At 62.4% G+C, this 17407-nt stretch overlaps 1 protein-coding gene across 3 annotated transcripts; it reads left to right on the top strand.

Annotated features, from left to right (window-relative positions):
- The first annotated feature begins 1719 nt into the window (after positions 1-1719).
- Positions 1720-15638, top strand: SLC4A3 (solute carrier family 4 member 3). 3 transcript variants are annotated; one of them, XM_087424769.1, is made up of 23 exons: positions 1720-1825; positions 2573-2716; positions 3059-3224; positions 3828-4102; positions 4246-4361; positions 4796-4995; positions 6512-6660; positions 6791-6971; positions 7409-7544; positions 7800-7983; positions 8406-8505; positions 8946-9130; positions 9777-10002; positions 10217-10435; positions 10873-11021; positions 11188-11382; positions 11833-12051; positions 12401-12490; positions 13016-13182; positions 13632-13885; positions 14227-14396; positions 14568-14741; positions 15403-15638. In XM_087424769.1, exons 2-23 carry the CDS (start codon positions 2666-2668, stop codon positions 15478-15480), a joined length of 3684 nt encoding a protein of 1227 aa, XP_087280895.1. In that variant the 5' UTR covers positions 1720-1825; positions 2573-2665; the 3' UTR covers positions 15481-15638. The 3 variants fall into 3 exon arrangements, with proteins under 3 accessions (XP_087280895.1, XP_087280894.1, XP_004427669.3); XM_087424768.1 differs by lacking the exon at positions 1720-1825 and adding an exon at positions 2314-2421; XM_004427612.3 differs by lacking the exons at positions 1720-1825; positions 2573-2716; positions 3059-3224; ... (1 more) ...; positions 4246-4361; positions 4796-4995 and adding an exon at positions 5758-6092.
- The last annotated feature ends 1769 nt before the right edge of the window (positions 15639-17407 follow it).

Here is a 17407-nt window from a genome sequence, read left to right as displayed (position 1 = left end):
GCTGTCTTGGTATTTTTTGTTTCTTTTTTGTGAGGAAGACCAGCCCTGAGCTAACATCTGATGCCAATCCTCCTCTTTTTGCTGAGGAAGATTGGCCCTGGGCTAACATCTGTGCCCATCTTCCTCTGCTTTATGTGGGATGCTGCCACAGCATGGCTCGACAAGCAGTGTGTCGGTGCGCGCCCGGGATCTGAACCTGCAAACCCCAGGCCACTGCAGCAAAGTGCGTGCACTTAACTGCTGCGCCACCGGGCCGGCCCCTGTCTTGGTATTAAAGTAGCTACTGTCCAACTTTACAGGCTGCAAGACAGGGGCTGGGGCTATGAGCAGGACCAGGTGTGGCAGGTAGAGCGAAGACCAGAGAGCTCTCCACAATGTTCCCGACTGGGAGAGGCTCCAAGGCTCCTGCGTATCTCTGAGGACATGAAGGCCCTGCCAAAACAGCACTCAAGGTAGAGACCTGGAACCGAGTTACCTGGCTCAGAGCAATAAGGGATTGCGCTGGGGTATCAGTGTGCTAGGGCTGCCATAACAAAGTTCCACCAACAGTTGCTTGAACAACGGAAATTTATTATCTCACAGGTCTGGAGGCTGGAAGTCTGAGATCAAGATATTGGCAAGGCCACGTTCCCTCTGAAGGTGCAAGGGAAGGATCTGTTCCAGGCCCCTCTCCCAGATTCTGGTATTCCTTGGCTTGTAGCAGCAGAACTCCAGTCTTCACATGGGGTCCTCCCTGAGTGCATCTATGTCCAAATTTCTCCTTGTTATAAGGACACCAGTCATGTTGGAAAATGAGCCCATCCTACCCCAGTCTGACCTCATCTTAACATCTGTGACTATGTCTTTTCCAAATAAGGTCACCTTCAGAGGTACTGGGGGTTAGGACTTCAACATATGAATTTTGGGGGGACACAGTTCAACCCATAACAGATGGGTCTCACATCCGGAGTTTTGGGGCACGGCTCTGCTTCTATACAGCTGACTCCCACACTGGCGTCTTGTTCCACCTTCTCAATACCCTGAGACAGGGAGGCCAAGTGCATCTCTCTCAGTGGAAGAGGCCTGGACAGTCAAGTGGTTAAATGGCCATGGCTGGGACAGTCACCTTCTGTACACCAAGGACACCCTGTCGGCAGCCTGCTTCCCGGCTGTGACCATGACAGGTTAACAAGCCTCCCTGGATCTCGGTGTGGTAAGGCTGAGATGGGCTTGGAGAGGGGCTGCTGATGCAAAGCAAAGTGGGTGTTCAACAGATGCCAGCCGCCCTTCCCCTCTCCCCCTGTGCGGCTCTGAAGGTAGGAAATCTTCCTCTGGGTTGAGCTGAAACCCAGATGAGGGCAGGGGTCAGAGGGTAATTACACACCCAAGGTCACAGGGTTAAACCTCTTCCCCACACAGAGCACCACCATGCTCAGCGTCCTGTCCCCCTGCCCACCCCCAGGCATTGTTTCCCTCCCCTGGGCCTGGCCAGTTCCACCTTCCCCTGCCCATCACTTCCATCCTGGGGCCCCCACCCCCCATCCTCTTATGTTTTCCTAAGGATTCAGGGACATGGACTCAACAGATATTATGGAGGGGCTGTTATGGACATGGCCTCGTGCTAGGTGCCCAGTTTCAGCGAGATCCCAGAGGGTCAAATTGGGATCCTGAAGTTCCTTCCAAAGACCTTTGCCTTGGAAAAGGATGTGACCTCAGGGAGTGGGGGTTGGGGGAGAGGAGATGCAGAAACGGAGCCACAGAATCTTAGAGCTCAATGGGACTAGGAACACTCCTCTTCCACGCCCCACTGGCTACAGATGGGGAAACCGAGGCCCGGGGAGGGCAGGTAATGTGCCAGGGTCAAATGTTGGCTGGCGCCTGGTGGCAGACGCCGGGCATCTGGGGCTATACGGGGACTGAAGGGGGAGGTGGTGGGTGCTTCCCTGGGTCTGTGAGCTGAGTTCCCAAGGTTGGAGGGCCTTGTGTCTGGGGGGTGGGGGTGTGTCATCTCCGGGGCTCTTAGAGGAGGGGCGGCTCAAAGCAGGGTGGGGAGTGAATCTGGGGATCATGGGGCTGTAGGGCCGCGCGCCCGGCCCCCGCAATGCGTGGGGCGCCCGGAGAAGGGGCTGCGGGGCAGGTGGGGTCCTGCGGGGGCCCGCGCGTGGGGGCCGGGCCGGCCGGGGCGGGGTGAGTCACGGCCCGCCCGCTCCCATTGTGCGGCCCGGCGGTGGCGGCGGCGGCGGAGCTGCGGAGCCGAGCGCGAGGAGGAGGAGCCGCGGGCTGCGGGCTCCGGCGCCTGCGTCCGCCCGGCCGGCCCGGCTCATCGCGGCCGCGGGCGCCCCCGGCCGTCCGGCCCTGCGCGGCCACAGGCCCGGGAGCGAGCGCGGGGGGGAGATGGGGCGCGGCGGCCGGCCCGGGCCCCACACGCTCCGGAGCCCCGAGGTACCGCAGGGCGGGGCGGGCCAGGGCCGGGGCCCCGGGCGTCCCGCGTGGCGGGGCCTGCGACGGGCGCTGGGGCGGGCGGGGGATCGGGCTCCAGGGAGGGGGCGGAGGGCGGCCGCCCGAGGATCCTGACCCCGCCCTCCTCCCCCAGGGCTGCCCGCTAGGTCTCTGCAGCGCCCCCTTCTTCTCACCCGGGTCACGGGGCCCTCAGTGAGCCAGACCCTCCCAAGCCGCCTCCCCGGCCATGGCCAACGGAGTGATCCCGCCGCCCGGGGGCGCCTCCCCCCTACCCCAGGTGACTGACGCGCGCGGGGGTGGGAAGAGGAGGGGCAGAGACCCCGAGGAGGAGAGGGGCGTCCTCTGGCCGACCCTGGGGACCCCAGATCCAGGGAAGTAGCTGGGCTGGGGGGTATAGAGAAAGAGGAGGCCTTTTGGTATTTTTGCAGATCTGTTGTCCCCTCTTCTCCCAAGCACGGGGGGCCTGGGATGCTGACCCAAGCCTGGGGCCCAGGGAGAAGGGGCTGTGGAAGATGGAGCCTGCTGGTCTCCCCCGCCCCCACCCAGGGCTTGGAGTTGGGGTGGGTGTGGGCTGTTCATGGGTCAGAGGGTCCTTAGGAGAGGCTGTCTGAGCCTGCAGGTCCGGGTGCCCTTGGAGGAGCCCCCTCTGAGTCCAGACATGGAGGAGGAGGATGATGACTTGGGCAAGACCTTGGCTGTGAGCAGGTTTGGGGACCTCATCAGCAAGCCCCCGGCCTGGGACCCCGAGAAGCCCAGCCGCAGCTACAGCGAGCGGGACTTTGAGTGTGGGTAGCCCGGGGACCCCTAGTGTGGCCGCCCTCACCACCATCACCTTCATTGCCACCATCACCGTGCTCACCACTGGCTTGGTCACCCAGTGCCATCTTGTGCTGGACGCTGTGCTGGACGCTGTGCGGGGCTACCATGCCATGTTAAGTCATCCTGCCTCACTCACCCATCGCCTGTCCGCCTGCCAGGGGAGCCGGGCCCCAGATGCAGGGGAGACATAGGGAGATGGGCCTGAGGCCTCCCTCGGTGACCTTCATCTTCCCCAAAGCTCTGCCATACCCTTGGCCCTGCTCTCTGCCTCCTCATCTCCTCTCCTCAGCTCTTCTGCCTCTACCCTTCCCTTCCTTGCTGTATCATGTCTCCCCATCTCCCCCAGCCCCCTTTCATGACCTCCCCTCTCCATTACTCCCATTCCCCCACTCTACCAGGCCTTACCCATGACAGGACATGGACACAGGTGTTGGGGGGAGCCTGGCTCTGGAGGAAGGACTAGGGTGCCCTTGTTTGAGGTCTTGAGCTAGAATAAGGTGTGTGCCCCTAGGGTGGTGAGGGACCCCCTTCTGCTGGGGGGGCCCCAACCAGCTCTCCTGCACCCCCAGTTCACCGGCACACATCCCACCACACCCACCACCCGCTCTCGGCGCGCCTGCCTCCGCCCCACAAGCTGCGGCGACTGCCCCCCACCTCCGCCCGGCAAACCAGGAGGAAGAGGAAGGAGAAAACCTCTGCTCCCCCCTCCGAGGGGACCCCTCCCATCCAGGAGGAGGGGGGAGCCGGAGTGGATGAGGAGGAGGAAGAGGAGGAGGAAGAGGAAGGGGAATCTGAGGCAGATCCTGTGGAGCCCCCCGCCTTGGGGTCCCCACAGAAAGCAAAGGTAGGTGTCTGCCCCTGCAGGAGGGCTGGCTGCTCGGGGAGGACTCGGCAGAGGGCCTGGGCCGGGCTGAGTGAGGGTGGGGGCCAAGTCGGGGCAGGGGCCCAGGGCACAGCCGTCCATCTGTCTGGTTGGTTTGTCCACAGTTCTCCATTGGAAGTGACGAGGATGACAGCCCCGGCCTCTCGGGGAGGGCTGCCTTCACCAAGCCCCTGCCCTCCGTGGGCCCGCACTCCGACAAGAGCCCCCAGCACTTGGTCAGGTACTGGCCCAGGCCTGGCCCTGAACATGTCCCAGGCTCCTTCCTGACCTTGGGGAGTGTCCCCAGCCCTGACCCCAGAGAAGAAGAGAGGAGGAGAGGAGAAGGGGCAGAGGAGGCGGGGAGGGGCGCGCCCCTTCTCTGTCCACGTGATTGACAAGCAGGAGAGAACTGGAAGGCAGACAGGGAAAGAGTCCTCCAGGAGAGAGGGTGTCAGAGTGAAGAGGAGGCTGGGGATAGAGAGGAAGGGGGACCAGTGCCATGGGGGCAGGAAGGTGGAGATGAGCTTCCTTCTCTGCCCAGGAGCCCATGTTTAGTGTCCAGGGGGCCACTCCAGGCCCCACCCCAAGCTGTGGGAGGCCAAGGGAACCCCCTAACCTGGCCCTTCTCCACTGCATTTCCCTGTCACATCCAAGGCTGCCATGTTGCCTCCTCAGCTCCCCCAGCCCCCGGGCCCGGGCCCCCCGAGTCACCGGGGAGAAGAGCCGGCCCTGGAGCCCACTGGCCAGCTATGACCTGCGGGAGCGGCTGTGCCCAGGCAGTGCCCTGGGCAGCCCAGGTGGCCCGGAGCAGCAGGTGCCCACTGACGAGGCGGAGGCCCAGATGCTGGGCTCCGCGGACCTGGACGACATGAAGAGTGAGTGACACCCCGTGGCAGCCCCCACGGCCCCCCCCAGCCTGTGAGGGACTTGGAGAGGCTGCGTGCTCTCCCCACCCGGGCTGAGTCCCCTCTGCAGCATCCCTGTCTGCTGGCACGTGGCCCGTGACGGGGAGCTCACTCTCTCACCAGGCCGCCTCTCTGGTTGCCAGAGCTGAGATTTCCCTCTGTCCTTCTGTCCTGATTCTGTCCTCTGAGTCACCCCTGGATAAGGCGGCCCCCTCTTCCACGTGGTGTTTGGAGGCATCATTTTATCCCCCTTCCCCCACAGCTCCTCTTCTCGGGACACACTCTTTTCACCCCCTTGAAACCAGCCCCTCGAGTCTGAGCCCCTCTGCCAGGCCCTGCTGCTCCCCATGTCAGGGGCCCCTCACTCCCGTCCCACCACCCTTGGCCGGGCCTGGCTGTGATCTCGGCACATTCCTTCCATCTTATCAGCGCCCTGGTTTCTGTGCCACCTGTCATCACCCCCGGGGCTCTGTGCCCAGGCCAGGGGCATCACCGACCCCGCCCTTCTCCTCCTTGGAACCACAGTGTGTGGGCGGGGGTGGGGGGAGAGCTTTGAGCTTAGTACGTCATGGAAAGTTGCCAGGGCCTGAGGACAGGGACAGGAACAATCCGATGGCAGCAGCAGTGGTGGCAGCGGGATGGGGGGGCCGGGGGGAGGGCGTGTTTACAGACCCAGAGTGGGGGCTAGAAGCAGCCCGGAGCAGGCCTGGGGATGTGGGGCGTCGGGGTCGGGAGGCCTGGCCACCTCCAGGTCTGGCTGGACGCAGACTGCTCCTGTCCAGGCTCCCACCTCACAGGAGAGCCCGGGCTCCGGGAGGGAGCAGGGGCTGAGGCCTCAGCTGTTGGGAGAATGACGAGCCCGCTGGAGGAGGTCACAGAGCCCAACGGGGCACCGAGCCCTGGGCCCGGGGCCGCAGAGGGCCAGGGCCCCGGGAGGGCTCCAACTCCCAGCCCTCGAGACTCGCTGGCCTCAGAGGACTTAGAGATGTTTGTGCTGGACCTTGAGGACTATGACCTGAGGGAGTCCCCCAGGGCCCAGCCGAGCCCCAGGGCAGGGGGACCAGCTTGTGAGTAACTGGGCTGCTGGCCTTGCCCCAGCTGCTGGCCTAGAAGGGGCAGGCGGGGAGGAAGGGAGAGCAGCTCAGCCTGAGTCTTTGGGGATGTGTACCTATGGGGGGAGATGTGGGTGCCGAGAGAGGGCACAGGGAAAGCGCTGGGGGCTTGGGGGTCATGGTACTCCAGAGTGAGAGGCAGTGGCCGCGCAGGGGCTATGGACTGAGTTGGGGTCTGCCTTTTCACTGTGGCTTGGCTAGTGGTCCTCTGTGTGACTTAGGGTTAGTCCTTCCCCCTCTCTGGGCCTCAGTCTCCTTATCTGTGAAATGGCCACCAAGTAGACTGACTGGGCAGAGCCGGGGGCTGGAGGGGCTGACCATGACCTTGTGCCCCAGACTGGACCCCTGGGACCACCAAGCCCCCCTCTCCGCAGGTCACCGGCTGGAGGACAACCCTGGCGTGCGGCGACACCTAGTAAAGAAACTGTCTCGGACGCAGGGCGGGAGGGGCAGCCCCGGGGGCCTGGCCCCCATCCTGCGCAGGAAGAAGAAGAAGAAGAAGCTGGACAGGAGGCCTCACGAGGTACAGGAGCCCCGGGGTGGGCCTCCCCACAGCCTCCTTTCCCTTCCTCCGTGCCTGGCACTCGCCGTGTGCCCAAGACAGCCAGTCCCGCCTGGCGGCCCCCGGCCCTCATGCTCAGCGCCCCCCCCAGGTGTTTGTGGAGCTGAACGAGCTGATGCTGGACCGCAGCCAGGAGCCCCACTGGCGGGAGACGGCCCGCTGGATCAAGTTTGAGGAGGACGTGGAGGAGGAGACGGAGCGCTGGGGGAAGCCCCATGTAGCCTCGCTCTCCTTCCGCAGCCTTCTGGAGCTCAGGAGGACCATCGCCCACGGTAGGGGCCCTGCGGGCCTGGCCCTGGGGCTGCACGCCCTCTTCACAGACCGCCCAGCTCCCGGGGACTCCTCCCTGGAGTCCTGGGCCCAGGTGAGGTCTGGCTGTCATTGGGAGTCCAACCACCTGCGCAGCCATGAGCTCCGAGGGGCGGGGCTGTGCCGCTAGTACCCGGGCATACGAGGCAGCAGTCCACAGCCAGTAAATCAACAGATGACTCCCCTCCCTGGGTGAGGAGGGGCTGTGCTTTGCCCTCCCGCTCCCTTTCCACATTCCTCTCTCCGCCTGGGCTCTGGTCCTCCGGAACTGTATATCTGCCTGGGCACCTCGGGCGCTCGGCTCGCCCAGCACGTCTGTGTGCCCGGGGGGAGCAGGGTGGCTGGGGGTGGTTTTCTTCTATCTCATGGGACCGTGCCCCTCCCCTGACTGTACCCCCAGGAGCTGCCCTCCTGGACCTGGAGCAGACCACTCTGCCGGGCATTGCACACCTCGTGGTGGAGACCATGATCGTGTCTGACCAGATCCGGCCGGAGGACAGGGCCAGCGTCCTTCGCACCCTGCTGCTAAAACACAGGTGCCGGGCTGGGGTGCCTGGGAGGGGGCCTTCTGGTTCAGCTGCCCCTCCAGGAGCAGACTCTCCAGCATCTGCTTGAATACCCCAAGTGACGGGGAGCTCATTCTTCATTCATCTTTGGGCAGTACCCACCATTAGAAAGTTCTTTCTTATGCTGAGGCAGAAGGGATGGAGGCCCTGATCCTCCATTTCTCACTTCCTTATGACCTCAGTCCACCAAGGGCCTCTCCTCCTAACTCGCCTTGCCCTCCCCAGCCATCCCAATGATGACAAGGACAGCGGCTTCTTTCCCCGAAACCCGTCCAGCTCCAGCGTGAACTCAGTCCTGGGGAATCATCACCCAACCCCCAGTCACGGCCCTGACGGTGCGGTGCCGACCATGGCTGATGACCTGGGGGAGCCAGCTCCGCTCTGGCCTCACGACCCTGATGCCAAGGAGGTCAGTCGCCTTGCTCTGACCTGGGCTGGGGGACTGGGAGGGCCTCCAGTTCCAGTGGAGGCCACTGACGGCTTCCCTGAGCAGATGCCTGGCACCATCGTAGACGTGGGGGTGTCTGTAGAGACGTGCACGAGGGCCCCTGCCCTGGAGAAACAGGAGGTTTAAATGGCATGATGGGGCAGACCCCAGGGAGCCATTTAAACAAGATAAGGCTGAGGTGTGGGGCGGATGGAGGAGGGCCCAGGTCCCGGGCTGGTCCCCCTAATGTGGGGCACAGAACAGTCCCCACCCTGGCTGAGCAGGGAGAAAGCAGGGCCCAGATCCGGGGGTGGAGGACAGAGTCCAGGCTGGAGCAAGGGATGGGAGGGCCTGCCACGGCCTCCGGTCTGGGTCCCAGCCCTATTCCAGTTCTGCGTCCTCAGAAGCCCCTCCACATGCCTGGGGGAGACAGTCACCGGGGGAAGAGCCTGAAGCTGCTGGAGAAGATCCCCGAGGATGCTGAGGCTACTGTTGTGCTCGTGGGTGAGGAGGGCCGAGCGCTGGGGGCAGGGGCCACGGGGTGTGGGTGCCTCCGCCGTGGTCTTCTGGTCTCTTCCATCCCCAGCCAGGCCCCCAGCTTGCCCCGGCTCTTCCTCACAACCAGTCTTGCCCGCACCCTTTATTCCCCCATCGTCTGCCTGCTTCCTGTCCAGTTTTCTGCTCTCTTGGACTGCTGCTAGTCCATATAGCTCTTTTGTGAGGATTAGAAAAAAGCATCCCTTCCTTAAGACCCTTAATTTCCATCTGTCGGTCAATTGTAATAAATATGCAAACATATAAATGAATAGGGCTCCTTTAGATTGGGGTTTCTTTATGCAGGGCACAACCTGCTCAACTGTACATGATGGCCCCAGATCTCCCCTCCAGGGCCTGCCTTGACCTCTCGCCTTTGCTCAGTGCCCTGGACCTTACTCTCCCCCCAGGCTGTGTGCCTTTCCTGGAGCAGCCGGCAGCAGCCTTTGTGCGACTGAACGAGGCTGTACTCTTGGAGTCTGTGCTTGAGGTCCCCGTGCCAGTGCGCTTCCTCTTCGTGATGCTGGGGCCCAGCCACACCAGCACTGACTATCACGAGCTCGGGCGCTCCATCGCCACCCTCATGTCTGACAAGGTGGGCTCTCTAGGCCTGTTCCCCCCAGGCCCTCGTTCCCCGTCCCTCTCACTGTCTCTGGTGGTGCCCATGGATGCAAGGGGGCTGGAGGCCCTCCTGGGCGGAGGCAGCGCCCTGGAGTGGTGGTGGAGGGGAGGAAAGGGAGCTCTGAGCTGGAGCTCTGGGAGGGGGAGGTGGTTGCGGGGGGAGAAGAAGTCCAGACCTCCCCCACGTTTCAGATGTGACATGAGACCTGAATGGGACGGCTGGATGTGGTGGTCTCTGCTGTGGCTTCTCCTGGGCTTGGACAGGAGGGTCCTCCACCGGGGGGTGATGTGGGAAATACTTACTAACCTGTGGGGCAAGGGCACCCTCCAATCAGAATGGTTCTGGAGGCCCCTGCTGTGCCAGGTGGGACCCCTTTAGTCGTTGCATTGTGGAAAAGTCTGGAGGCACCCAGGGGAGTAGAGGGCATGGGGGGTCAGGGCTGTGGCTGCTTGCCGGCCAGCAGGGATGCAAGTCAGTATTTTAACAACTGCACTGGAGCTGTGTATGTGGCTGAGTGTCCACCCTGCCTCCGGCTCCCTGATGGCCCAACACCTCCTCCTTGAAGCCCCCCTCCTAGGGGATCCCTGGGCTGCTCATCCCCTGCCTCTCCTGCCCCCAGCTGTTTCATGAGGCTGCCTACCAGGCGGACGACCGGCAGGACCTCCTGAGCGCCATCAGCGAGTTCCTGGACGGCAGCATCGTGATCCCTCCGTCCGAGGTGGAGGGCCGCGACCTGCTGCGCTCCGTGGCCGCCTTCCAGCGCGAGCTGCTGAGGAAGCGGCGGGAGCGCGAACAGACCAAAGTTGAGATGACCACCCCGGGCGCCTACGTGGCCCCTGGGAAAGGTCAGACCCTTTAGGGGCCAGGGCCCCCCCGCACACACGTTCCCTGCACAGCTCCTAAGGCCGTGACCCAGCCCTGTCCTGACTCCGAGTCCTTTGTGCCAGCTTCCCATCCCTGACCCCAGGCCTCTGCACCGTGCCCCAGGCTGGGAGGGATGTAGCCCTGGGTCCCCAGGCAGGAGGCGTGGTCTGCTCCAGCAGCCCCGTGTTCCCCTAGAGCTGTCTTTGGAGTTGGGGGGCTCTGAGGCGACCCCTGAAGATGACCCCCTGCTGCGGACCGGCTCGGTGTTTGGGGGGCTCGTCCGGGACGTGAAGCGCCGGTACCCACACTACCCCAGTGACCTGCGGGACGCTCTGCACTCCCAGTGCGTGGCCGCTGTGCTCTTCATCTACTTCGCTGCCCTCAGCCCTGCCATCACCTTCGGGGGGCTGCTAGGTGAGGGGGAGGGGATCACTTTTGGGGGGCTGCTAGGGGAGGTGGATGGAGAAGAGGTGAGGGGATCACCGGGGGGGGTGCTAGGGAGGAGGGTGTGGAGGAGAGGTGAGGGGGCCCAGTGATCACCTCGGGGGGCTGATGGGTGGGAGGGGATAGTCTCCGGTGTGACCATCTTGAGGAGCTGCTGGGTCAGGGGCTCCCAGGGATCATTTTTGGGGGGTTATAGAATGAGAGGGGACACGCGGGGTGCGAGAGATGGGGGATCCTGAGATCACCTTGGGGGGCTGGTGGTGAGGGGCAGAGGGATGGGGTGGTGGGGGGCCCTATCTGTAGTTCTGTTGGGCTGCTCCATTCTTGGTGGGTCCCCAGGTTAGGGGAAGCTAGATGAGGAAGAGGGGCGAGGCCAGGGTCGTCCCGCTGACCCTTGCCCGCCCCAGGGGAGAAGACCGAGGGGCTGATGGGCGTGTCCGAGCTGATCGTGTCCACGGCCGTGCTTGGTGTCCTCTTCTCTCTGCTGGGAGCCCAGCCACTGCTTGTGGTCGGCTTCTCGGGGCCACTGCTTGTCTTCGAAGAAGCCTTCTTCAAGGTGTCAGCCCTGCCTCCCCTCCCCAGAGATCACCTGCCCCATTCCTGTCCCTCAGCCCGGTGATGGGTCCCTCCTCCTCCTTGGAGTTCACCTCCCGCCACCCCCTGGGGCCCCGTTGTCCAGGGCAGACCACTGTGGGTAACCACCCCTCCCTCCCCACCGCCAGTTCTGCCGCGCCCAGGGCCTGGAGTACCTCACCGGCCGGGTGTGGGTTGGCCTCTGGCTGGTGGTCTTCGTCATCGCCCTGGTGGCCGCGGAAGGCAGCTTCCTGGTCCGCTACATCTCGCCTTTCACGCAGGAGATCTTTGCCTTCCTCATCTCGCTCATTTTCATCTACGAGACCTTCCACAAGCTCTACAAGGTGGAGGTCCAGAGGGGTCGTGGGGGTGGGTGGAGATGGGGGCTGGGCAGTGCCCTGGGAGGAGAGCAAGGGAGGGGCGGCGGAGCATTGGGGGCCCAGGGGACAAGGAGGGGGACTCCGTTGAGTTTGGGCGTGGGGGTTGGGGACACCCAGGGCCAGGTTGGAGCTGAAGGGGAGGAGTCAGACCCAGAAGGTGCTGGTTGGAACTCCAGGATTCCGCTGCACAGTATGTGATGGAGGGGGCACTGTCAGTGCTGCGGGGCTGGGTGTCCTCTGGTCACTGTTTGTAGAGGGGGGTGCGTGTGTGTGGCATGTAGCTGGATGTCCTGTGTCGCTGTTGCCTGGTCAGGTATGTGAGAGGCCAGCCCTCTCCCTCGCAGGTGTACTGATGGTGATGAAGTCAGGGTCACCTGCTCAGATGAGCCATAGGTCCACCTCACGGTTACACAGGTGTTCACGGAGCACCCACTGCTGCCTTTCTACCCCCCTGCGGGGGCACTGGAGCCTGTGCTGGGTGTGAATGGGAGCGCCCTGCCCCCCACCGAGGGGCCACCAGGCCCGAGGAACCAGCCCAACACGGCTCTGCTGTCCCTCATCCTCATGCTTGGGACCTTCCTCATCGCCTTTTTCCTACGCAAGTTCAGGAACAGCCGCTTCCTGGGCGGCAAGGTGCGTGGCTGCCAGGTGTTGGGCCCGGGGAGCCCCCGTGGGTCCCCTCAGTTCCTGCTGTCACCACCAGGCTCTGCTCCAGAGAGGGGCTGCCCCTTCTCCTCGTCAACCCGTGGACCTAAACCAAGTCTGTGTAGCCCCCATCCCCGTCAGAAGCCCAGAAAAGTTTAATCAGGAGAGGAATGTCCTCCTGGGCTGGGCTGGCACCTGGGGGGCTTAAAGGGACAGGTTGAGGGACTTCTGGCTCCAGCTCAGACCCAAGAGAGGTGGGGGTTAATAGCCCCCATGTTCGTGTCCCGACCTCACCTCTGCTTTCTGCTCCCTTCCCCTGACTGGCCCGTCTCTCAAGGCTCGCCGTATCATCGGGGATTTTGGCATCCCCATCTCCATTCTGGTGATGGTCCTGGTGGATTACTCCATTACAGACACCTACACACAGGTGAGTGAGCCCCGACCCCCTCTGGAAGCTGGTGCTCACCCCAGGGCCTTGAGAGAGAGGCCACGACACATCCCCATTGCCCCAGCAGCCAGCATCGGGGCTGCAACCCACCTTTCCTAGTGGAGTGGCCAGGACCTGCTGGGTCCCCACTGCGGGGGGTGGGCTGTGTGGTCCAGCTGAGGAGGCCAGCCAGGGCGTCTGAGGCCACGTGTGTGACCCTTAGTCAAGAATCCTCGAGGAGCAGGTGTGGGGCTGGGGGCAGAATGACAGTTGTCCCCACAGCAGGTCTCCTGACAGCTCCAGGGCTCTGGGAGGAGCTATGTCATTTCCCTGCCTTCTACCGGACCCTTGGAGGGACAGTGACTTTGGAGGATGCAAAACGAATTTCCCCCAAACCTGTTCACACCCAAATTCCCTGGAGCCCTGGTGCTGGGGACGCCGAGCTCGGTGGGAGCAGCTGCTGCATGGGGTTCCTGGCGTGGGGAGGCCATGTCCCTGAACCCTGTCTTCCTGCCGACCGTGCAGAAGCTGACGGTGCCCACGGGGCTTTCGGTGACCTCCCCACATAAGCGCACGTGGTTCATCCCGCCGCTGGGCAGTGCCCGTCCTTTCCCGCCCTGGATGATGGTGGCAGCCGCTGTCCCTGCCCTCCTCGTCCTCATCCTGATCTTCATGGAGACACAGATCACTGCGTGAGAGGGCTGGGGGGCTCTGGGGGAGGAGTGGGGAGCAGTGGGCTTGGCAGGGGGGTACATGCGTCTGGGCCACGGTTTCCCTGTGGTGCTTTGGCATGATAGCTGTCTGTCGCTGCCACCACGTGCAAGGTGGCATTTGCCAGTCCTCAGAACGTTCCGGCAGTATGTTCTGTCACCCAGTGATGCTCACATGTATCTCATTTTGGGTAAACCACAATAACGTGGTGAGATCTGGCATCTGGCTTTTGTGGTATTTTAAATATCTACAGTATGGGAACTTGGCTCGAATTTGCTTAAATGTGAGAACTTCAATCTGGGAACTTGAAAGAGGAAGCTGGCAGGTCCCGGGGAGGGCTCTTCTCTGCACATGCTCCCCGCTCCCCGGGTCCCTGCCGCTACCCTGCCCACCCGGCCCATCACCCCTACTTCCCGGCCTCTCCCTGCAGCCTCATTGTCAGCCAGAAGGCGCGGAGGCTCCTCAAAGGCTCTGGCTTCCACCTGGACCTGCTTCTGATCGGCTCCCTGGGCGGGCTCTGTGGGCTGTTTGGGCTGCCCTGGCTCACGGCTGCCACCGTCCGCTCGGTCACCCACGTCAATGCGCTGACTGTTATGCGCACGGCCATCGCGCCAGGTGACAAGCCCCAGATCCAGGAGGTCCGGGAGCAGCGGGTCACTGGTGTGCTCATCGCCAGCCTCGTGGGTGAGCGACCACCTCGCAAGGCCCCAGTGCCGCCCCCACCAGAGTTGCCATGGGTCCCATGGCCTTATGTCCATTCTCTATCCCAGGCTTAACCCAGGTCCCTTCTGAATCTCAAAATGCATCATGTCTGGCCCCCATCCTGCCCTCCAAACATGCTTCCTGACACTCATGAGCCCCATTTCCCCGAGCCCTTTCCTGGATCTCTATCCTGCTCCCTCTACCCTTGTTTGTGGCGATGAGGCCCAGCTGATCAGTCAGATGGTCTATGTCCCCTCCCCCAGCCCCGTCCATCCTCACGGGGCTGTCTGAGGGGTCACGTAGGTCTGTGTCACCTCCTCCAGGCCTGTCCATCGTCATGGGGGCTGTGCTGCGCCGGATCCCGTTGGCTGTGCTCTTTGGGATCTTCCTGTACATGGGGGTCACGTCATTGTCCGGTATCCAGCTGTCCCAGCGTCTCTTGCTCATCCTCATGCCAGCCAAACACCATCCCGAGCAGCCCTACGTGACCAAGGTGGGGCCAGGAGGCGTGGAGGTGGGGAGATGGGGAGATGGGAGGGGGTCCGAGGGATCCCTGGGCTGGATGACTATGAAGGATAAGTTGGGACCTGGGGAGCTGCGTCCCCAAAGATGTGGGTGGAGCAGGCCGGGCGCTGTGTGCTGAGACCCGATGCCCGGTCCCCAGGTGAAGACGTGGCGGATGCACCTGTTCACCTGCATCCAGCTGGGCTGCATCGCGCTGCTCTGGGTGGTCAAGTCCACGGCGGCCTCGCTCGCCTTCCCCTTCCTGCTGCTGCTCACGGTGCCTCTGAGGCGTTGTCTTCTGCCCCGGCTCTTCCAGGACAGGGAGCTGCAGGCGGTAAGGGATGTGCTTGGGGCAGGAGTGGGGGGCTGGAATCCGGGAGACCTGGGTTGCAGTCTCTGCTGTGCCACCTGCTGGTTACGTGACCGCAGGCAAGGTACCTAAGCTGAAATCTGACTTCCATCTGTATAATGGGGCTGATGATCCATTCTCCCTCACAGGATTGTGGTCAGGATTAAACACTAATCCAGGTAAAGCGCTGTGTGCGATGGTTTGGTATGAAGTGAGCACAGGGCTGCTGCAGACAGCTGTGCAGGTTGTGCCCTGCAGAAAAGCCCACCGCTGAGGGATGAGTGGGGGTGGGGTAGGGTGGCGCTGAAATCTGTCCTGAGCCCTGTTTGGGTCAGCTACAGGAAGGGGCATCTTTTACAAAATCATCCACCCAAACCTGGTGTGTACAAAGGTACTGAGGAGCTAGGAGAGGCCCCAGGAAGGTACTTCATATGTGTTAGCTGCTGTCGTTATTATTAGGAGGTGTCACTGGGGGAGTGACCCGAAAATTTTGGCCAGAGGGAAGAGCTTTCCCCTGGGGACCTGCAGACCGTGAGGCCTGGAAAGGTCTGAGGGCAGTGAGGGCTGCTGGCCGGAGGAGGAGCTGGGGAACGGGAGGGGCGAGTCTGCCTCCCTGCCTCTCCCAACCTTCTGCTCCTGTCTGCAGCTGGACTCGGAAGATGCTGAACCGAACTTCGACGAGGACGGCCAGGATGAGTACAACGAGCTGCACATGCCCGTGTGACCCTCCACCGTGGTGCCCCTCAGAGACCCCGACACCTTAGTGACCGACACCTGGGCCCCGTCAGAGCCCAGCCCCAGGGCCAGTGGGCTCCCCATGACCCAGAGACGGGCCTGGAACCACTACCAATGCCACGGCCAGAGCGGCCCCCTGACTCTGCCTGGGGCGGGGTGCTGACTTCATCTCACCCGGGCCCTTTCACAGACCAGACCGGCGCAGGCTTCGAGCTCATCGTAACCACACTCCTTGTCTTGTGTCTGCCCCACTTTCTTGGTTCCATCTCTGGTTTCTCAGGTCAGACTTAGCCACCTGGAATTGGAAGAATTGGAAGAATTCTATTTCCAGGGTCATCAAAGCCCGGGGAGAAGTTTCAGGCAAGGACAGAGAGTTCTTGGGGGAAAGGGAGAGAATCAAGATCACAGAACGTCAGAGCTGGGCCTTATCACTCCCCCTCTGGAGCCCCTTCAAGTACAGCTGAAGAGCAGGAGGCTCAAGGTCTGGCTGAAGCTCTCATGCTGTTAATCCAGCCCCTGCTTGAAGGGGGAGGGTGGGGAGGGCAGAGGGAGAAGGTTGCTTGGCTTTAGCCACTGGGGACATCAGAGCGTCCCCAATGGCTGCAGAGGGGAATGGAAAACCTTGATTTTCTTTTCCTGATCCCTGGCACCCCGAGGAGCAGGGACAGTAGCCCAAATCCCCTAGACGCCAGGGTGGTGCTGGATTTGGGGTCCCTGGACCATTTTAGATTCTCCCGGCTTAAAAGAGAGGCAGTTCTGGGATTCCTGAGGCCACTCCTTGTGCAACAGTCCGTTTTGCCAGAAATAACCTGGGAGGCCTTGAGGAGGGTGCAAAAGGAACCCGTTGCGTCACAGTTGCTAGGCAACCAGCAGCGTGGTGGAGCCGGTTGTCCATGTGATGCCCTCTGGTGACCGCTCTTGCACACTGCAGGCTCTGTTCCGACCCGGCCGGAGTAGCACTGCCACCTGGTGGACCCGCTGTGGTCAAAGATCCCATTCAAGCACATTCAGTTCCTCCTCGGGAGACAAGGGGCCCAGAGCGGTTCCGTGGGGTTCCACAGCTCTGGGCGGCTCTGAGCATCCAGAGCCGGGATCCCTCAGCCCCACCTTGGCTGTTGCCTCCGGAGCCGGCCTTGCTTCTTCCTTATTCTTTTCCCAGTTTCCTCCCAGGCCTTCAGGTCGTCAGCTAGACCCCGACGCTGGTCAGAAGGCACAGACCACTGTGAGGCTGTTCGTTGTGTTCATGACGAAGAGATGCTATTCCAGCTACGCATCCAGCTGTCCCGGATTGTCATCCAGGTTTAAGTGTTTCATTCCAGTCGCCCCGGCCCCTTTGGTCCCTGGTGCCACGATGGCCTCTAGCAGCATCTGGCCTCCGACTCCCCTGGCCTATGTGAGGGCAAAATCTAGCTTGGCCAAGGCCAGGTGGGATTCCAGAGGAGGGAACTTTGCCAAGGAACAAAGGGGAGGTCCAACAAAAACCTAGAACATAAGTGTGTGCAGAGCAGACTCCAAACGCGGGGATGGCTGGGGCCACGCGCACGGGCTTGGCTGAGAGCTCTGCACACAAGACTCTGTTTCCGAGCCCTCGGCCAGGCTGCCTGGGGCCCGTGGGTCTCGGTGTGGGCGGGCTCCCTGCTTTGCTCTGGGAGATGCCAAGACCCTACAGGAAGAAGCCTGCTTCTTCCTGAGCCCCTGAGAGGGAGGGGGCCCCTGAACCAGGAAGGCTCGCTCTTCATTGGACACAGCTTGTGTCAGTCATCTCTGCTTGGCAAATAGCGGAGAACTGTGGGCGTTCCTCAACTGGAAAGTGAAAACCACGAGGGTGGGGCTTTTGAGAAGGCAATGAGTCCTAGTCCTGGCTGCCGGGTTTAGGGTGGCCTCGTGTAAAACGAGACTTTGAGGCCTCAGATCAA

The sequence above is a fragment of the Ceratotherium simum genome, chromosome 37, assembly GCF_057802395.1.
Source record: "Ceratotherium simum simum isolate JZ-2026a chromosome 37, ASM5780239v1, whole genome shotgun sequence".
Taxonomy (NCBI): domain Eukaryota; kingdom Metazoa; phylum Chordata; class Mammalia; order Perissodactyla; family Rhinocerotidae; genus Ceratotherium; species Ceratotherium simum.
The sequence above is the reverse complement of the archived record's forward strand: the minus strand, read 5'-3'. Positions and strand labels throughout refer to the sequence as shown.

Bases quoted from the DNA above. Each gene is read 5' to 3' on its own strand.
- SLC4A3 (XM_087424769.1), top strand. From the start codon at position 2,666: ATGGCCAACGGAGTGATCCCGCCGCCCGGGGGCGCCTCCCCCCTACCC. The intron at 10,436-10,872 runs GTGAGGGGGAGG...TGCCCGCCCCAG, and splicing joins CACCTTCGGGGGGCTGCTAG to GGGAGAAGACCGAGGGGCTG. The intron at 13,183-13,631 runs GTGAGAGGGCTG...CTCTCCCTGCAG, and splicing joins ATGGAGACACAGATCACTGC to CCTCATTGTCAGCCAGAAGG.